At 56.9% G+C, this 6,066-nt stretch overlaps 1 protein-coding gene across 1 annotated transcript; it reads right to left on the minus strand.

The window, feature by feature from the left end:
* Positions 1–4,339, minus strand: SDR39U1 (short chain dehydrogenase/reductase family 39U member 1). The gene is given in 7 exon segments (XM_054176968.1): positions 1–1,376; positions 1,562–1,705; positions 2,303–2,424; positions 3,403–3,404; positions 3,459–3,605; positions 3,878–3,984; positions 4,294–4,339. Coding segments are annotated over 7 exon segments (954 nt in total). The 5' UTR covers positions 4,310–4,339; the 3' UTR covers positions 1–960.
* Between the last annotated feature and the right edge of the window lie 1,727 nt (positions 4,340–6,066).

Below are 6,066 nucleotides of genomic sequence, written 5' to 3' on the forward strand. Positions count from 1 at the left end.
TGCTGCTGACAGCAGTCTTGCCTGGGGCAGTCTGTGTCATCTGGCAGCTGTGGGTCACTTTCCTGTGTGTGCCTCTGAAAAGTGCTTCAGCAAACAGGAAAACAGCAGCTGTGTCCTTCAGGAGGGCTCCTGAGCCAAATGTCACACAGAAGCAACCCCTCAAAATCCTGAGTGAGTTACACATCCAAACAGGGAAACAGCCCTGAGACCTCTGCGGAGTGAGGAGCTCTCATGGATCTGCAGTCCCCTTCCAAAAGAGCTGTGGGCTGCTAGTGCTTCTCCAGCAGTATTTGTCTTGCTTTCCAATCACAACCCACAGCTGTTTCCTCATCCAGGTACACACACCTCCACGAGTAGCCAAACTCAGCTGCTAACCAGCAAGCCTGACAAGAGGGATGCTATAGCTCACATCATCTTGGGGAGCAGATTGAAGCCCCAGGCTCTAAGAAGCTGGCTGGAGTAATTCCAGATGAAGCACTGCTGCCTGTCCCCACTGCACTGCTCCACACTGAACTGGGCCTGTCACCCAGCACAGGTCAGCTTGCTGATTCTAACACCCTGCCTGGGATTAGGGAACTACAACGAAGGCAAATGCTGAAGGGCTCCCTCCAGACCCAAGTGGTGTCTTGCACTTCTTCACACCACGATGGACTATGCAGTTTCTCCCTAGCACAAGCTCAGATGTGGTCAACACCTACCTAAGGCCTCAACAAACAGTCCAAAGGCACCAGTCCCACACATGCAAAGAGGGAAGGTGGCAGATTTAGCAGTCACAAGCTTCCCCAGAAGCAGGCATGTGGAGACCGCAGATGGCAATGAGATATGGAGTCCTGGACTGGGGGTGTGTAAAGGGAGACAGCAGGGGGAAGGCTTCTCAGACTGCTCCCCACCACTGTCAGATGGGGCAGGGCCACCCTCTCTCAGCCCGGGAGAGCCGTGAGCCAGGGGAGGAAGGAGGCCTCAAGCCACGATGTCCTTCAGAGCTGCAGCCAGGTCCGGGAAGATGAAGCGGTAGCCGCTCTCCAGGGTGCGCCTGGGCACCACCCGCTGCCCCTCCAGCAACAGCAGGGCGCGCTCTGCCCCGAGGGCAGCCCGCACTGCCCAGGCTGGCACCGGCAGCAGGGCTGGGCGGCCCAGGGCTGCAGCGAGCTCCTGAGCAAAGCTGCCATTGGAGGTGGCGGGGGCGGCTGGGGACACGCCGTTGAGGACACCTCGCAGGCACTCGCTCTCTAGGGCATGAGAAATGATCCCGGCCAGGTCCCGGACGTGGATCCACGGGAAGGGCTGGAGCCCCGAGCCCAGGGGGCCTCCGAGGCCCAGACGGAAGGGCCAGAGCATCTGAGAGATTGCACCACCACCTCGGCCCAGCACTACCCCTGTGGGGAGAACAGAGTGAGACCACAGCCCTCTGCAGAGGACGAAGGCCCTTCAGCCTCCAATTGTGAGAGACTTAGAAGGCTGGGCCAGAACAAGGAGAGGCACGAGTCCTTCTCCCTCCTCTTCCCTGTCTTGCCCCAGCAGCAAAGCAGAGCACACGAGAAAGTATCCTGTGCCGTCTCACCAGATCTCACCACAATGCCACGAGTTGGGCTCCCAGGGATGACAGCTGCAGCCTCCCAGGAGCTCACCAGGCATGAGAAGAAGTCGAAGTCCCCTCCAGGACTGTCCTCAGTGTACTCAGCTGTGGGGCTGGGGCGGTAATAGCCTGCAGGTGCAACAGCAAAAAGGAGGGTCAGGGGTGAATCAGCCACACAACCGCTCCCCCCAAAAAACCACTCACTTCCCTGCCTCCAGGAGGTAATCACTCCATGAGGGACATCCTCACATGAACACTACAGGGACTACCTAACAGCAATCCTGAGAGGTTTTTGACTCTGCAACTTCAGCAGGCTGAGCTGGCAGCCCCAAAACCCAAATCTATCGTCAAGCAGCACAGAGGTGGCTGTAGTGCTCTAAAACTGGACAGCACAGGTGCCGGACTATGGCAGCTTTAAGGACTGTAACAAGCAGAAAAGCAAAGCTGGAGTTATGCAGGGGGACTCAGCTGAGGCCCTCCTTAGGCAAAGTGCTTCTATAGGATGCCTAAAAGCTTTCTCTCTGAAAACATCCTGTCCTAGTGACACCAAGAGAAAGCACAGGGAGCCAGTTCCCCTCCAGCAGTACCCAAAAGATGATCAAGGCTTGCCTAAACACGAGACACTGATGGAAATAAAGCTGCCATTTCCCTCTAGAAGTGTTTCAGCCTGGGCTGTACCTCTCCAGATCAGCAGAAGTCATGCTCTTGGCTGGGCCCAACCAATACCTACGCCAGTGACGAGGACCCAAGCACGGGGCGGCTGTTCAGCATCAGAAATGGCTTTGGCCAAGGTCTTAGTGGTCTCGACCCGGCTGCTGATGATTTCCTTGCAGAAGGTATCGTTCCATCTGGGAAAGAGAGAGCCATTGATTCTACTCCCTGGGGCAGTTTCAGGCTGTGCCTAGAAAATTTTCCACTGATCTTGAACAGAAAGTGATAGAATGCAAACGAATTGCCACTGGATGTACAAGGGAAAGTACTGGCAAGGTCTAAATATCTAACATCAAGTTAGCTGTGCACACTAAGTTTTTCTCTTTCTGGTCCCCTTCGCTCTAGCAGATACTAATTAGTGCTTCTGCTGGCTTGCTGACCTTGGCTGTGTTCTTCTTGTGGTGAAGTACTAACAGCTACTCTCTGCTCTTCTTTTACTGTGCACAGGGTGGGAAGCAGGGGGAAGCTGTTAGTAGGCCCCTGGTTTTGTCCAGGGGGGTTCTTGTGCTGTTTATAAATTGCAAACATATGTAAGTATTTTGTACATATTCATTGCATTCCATCTTTCTAGATTGCAGGTTTGCTTCATTTGCTTTCAACTGAGCTGGTCTGGCAATTTTATGCTGGAGGTAATTTCAACCCACCACACTCCCCATGAGGATATGCCAGGAAACGACAGCACCAAGCAAGCCAGCAGAATCCTGCAACAAGCACAGGAGAGGTCCTGTGAATTCCCCCCAACTCCAGAGCAGGGGCAGGACGTGAGATCTTACTATCTGAATGCATGGGGACTTCAGCAGATAGAGGCTCTCAACTTCCCAGAAAAGACTGTGGGGTTTGAACTGCCTCAGGACAAAGCAGAGGAGCTGGATGTCAAAGCTGGGTGCAGTGAATGCTTCCTGAGTGCCTGGCAGAAGCACTTCCAAAAAGTGCCCCCATGGAAATCAGCCCCTGGTGCCAACTTAAATGCAGGTATCTGGTGTCATTTTGGAAACATCAACTACTTTGCCTGTCCTCAAACTCTCAATCCAGAAGGGAATTTGCTTTCCAAGGGTATTCTAGAACTTAACAGGCCTACAGAAAAGTTTCAGATACTCGAGGACCCAGATGTCAACAGCTAGGTAAGCCAAGTACTTCTTGGGCACACCATTTCCTCCGAGACGCCTCCCACATTCTCTGACACCTGGCTCACCTTGCCTTCACCTCGTCTCAACACCACTCTGGGGGATCCTTACCTGCGGAAAGGGTTGAGGACGTTCTCACCAGCCAGGTTCACCACAGCATCGCATAGGGGCAGTCCGGAGCGGGACAGCTCTTCCTGGGCAGGGGTAACACAGACGTCACACACGCAGCCTGCCCGCTGCTCAGGCCCTGCCAACCAAGCATGGCTGGCTCCCGACACTGCCTGGAGCACTCTTTGGAGCTACAACAGCGCCCATCCCACGGCTACGGCCCACGGAGCGTCCCGCAGCCCCAAAGCGCATCCGCAGGAGCCAGCGTTCCCACCGCAGACCCCTGTACGGCCCAGGGCTAGCAGGCTTTGCTCCTCCGCCCCGACGGCTTCTCCCCGTGCCCATCCTCATCCCGTACCCAGCTGATGCGGTCCCTGCCGGCTCGCCGAGAGACGTGAGTGACCTCATGCCCGCGGCCCCGCAGCAGCTGCGTCAGGGCGCTGCCCACGAAGCCAGTTCCGCCGCCTAGGAGAAAGCCAAGGCGTTACAGACCTGCCGCAAGGCTGCACCGCTCTGTCCTCTGCCGCGGCCGGAGCCCGGCCCGCACTGTCCCGGGCAGCGCCAGCCGGCTCCATGTCCAGGCACGGCGCTCCCCGTCCCGCCCCCCGACACAGCGGGGCCGGCTCCGACCTGTCTCCGCAGCGCCCCAAGCCAGGTCTGCTCCCTACTTGCAGAAAGTCTTCCCCTCAGAGCCCCCGGCACCCTCTCGACACCCGCTCCCTCCGCTGGGTCCCCGTTGCCTACCCCAGCCCGGCCCAGCCGGCACTCACTCACCCACCAGCACCCTCATGGCGGCACCGAGCGGCAGCCGGTGCGCATGCGCCGCGCGGCCCCACCGCTCCCCGGTGTCTGCTGGCGTCCCCCACAGGCCAGCACGACCCGGGGCTTACCCCCTGCCGCCCGGACCCCTCCGGCACTTACCCCCTGCCGCCCGGAACCCCCCAATGCCTACACTGCTGCTCCCCCAGCGCATAAACGCCTTCAGTGCCAGCAGGGAGGGAGGTGGCTCGGGACCGTCCCGGAGCAGCAGCGGCAGTAGCAGCAGGGGTCGGAGTCCCCCGCAGAGGTGCGGGCAGCTTCTCCCGCATGAACACGGGCTGGGCCTGCCGTGCTCAGAGACCGGAGAGTTCGCTCCGCCGGAGCAGTTCAGAGGCCGAATGAAGCGCCTGTGAGAAACCGGCTCGCCCCGTTGCTCCGGGGAGCGGCTTCAGACCCACCGAGTCCCCGGTGTGCGCGGCTGCGGCTCCGGCCGCCACGCCGTCTCCCGCCGTAGCAGCCCCAGCAGGGGCAGGGGGCCCGGCGCGGCCCGCCTCGCCCCGCCATGGCCTGCTCTGCACGTGTGGAGAGGACACTCTGCCTTAACCTCACTGAAGCCCTGCGCAGGCAGCTGTGGCTCTGCCAGCGGCAGCGCAGCATCCGCACACACTCAGCACACCCAAGAGCTCAGCCTGCTTCAAGCAGTTCCACATCGGACTGCACCTTTCTCTGCTGCTCCAAGACAGCACAGCATGGGCTGCAGCAGAGTGCTCTGTTGCTGAGCTGCTCGGGCCCCTGCGCTAAGGCACTCACTCAGCTGCTGTCTCTTCACAGCAACCCAGAGCCACAGCCTCGGAACAAGTCGCCGCTCCTGAGTGGACACAGGCACTGGCAGTGCAGAGGAGACAGCGTCATCTGGAGCCAGCACAGCAGGAGGTCTTTGCAAACCAGAATTTAAGATGAAGACATCCCCCATTAGTGCTGTGGCTGCCACTGCTTGAATACACACCGGCCAAGCTCGGATGCTACTGGCTTACATGACCCTCCCAATTCTTGAGTCAGCACTACATAAACCACCCCTCCCTCCATGTACTCAGGGAAGGAAAGCGTAAAACTGGAGCAGTAATCCCTTGTCTTCCCCTGTCCAAACTGTGAGACACAAGCTCACTGCTAAATTTTAAATACAGTCAGTTTATCATAAAATGAAGGCAAAACAGCGCTGGGGCATAGCAGGTTTGCTAGAGGCACCATAACAATACGAGTTGAGCTTATAGAGACGGCAAACATGCATACTCATACATATTCATACCTTTCCCTAGTACATTCCCACCCCTCTCCATCAGGGCTGGGACAAAACCTGCAGTTTTGACCTGGCCTGTCTTCAGACATGGCTGCTCACCTTTCTTTCCCAAAACCCCACACAATAAAGACCACGACCAACCAATCAGCCCAAAGATCAAACCTCACAGTCCCCACCAATTCCCCTTGCCAAAGCCAAGTATTAGAAACAATTTCTCACAAAATGAAGTAACCATCCCCCACTAATTCTTCATATAAAAACTTAACTAACTGACTATATCTACAATATCCCAATAATCTCTGTTTTGGGGGCTTGAAAAGACACAATCCCCCTTCCTTCCAGCTTCAACAGATTATCTACACCTAAAGCCCCTCTACTTTCTTCACTGACCCAGACTTCTGTGTTAATCTCTGCCTCATAATATTCTGACCCTCATCCGCCCCTCTCTGGAACTACTCCTATGTCCAATTGAACTTGCAAGTCTCTTTCTC

This window comes from Dryobates pubescens, chromosome 36 (assembly GCF_014839835.1).
Source record: "Dryobates pubescens isolate bDryPub1 chromosome 36, bDryPub1.pri, whole genome shotgun sequence".
Classification (NCBI taxonomy): Eukaryota; Metazoa; Chordata; class Aves; order Piciformes; family Picidae; genus Dryobates; species Dryobates pubescens.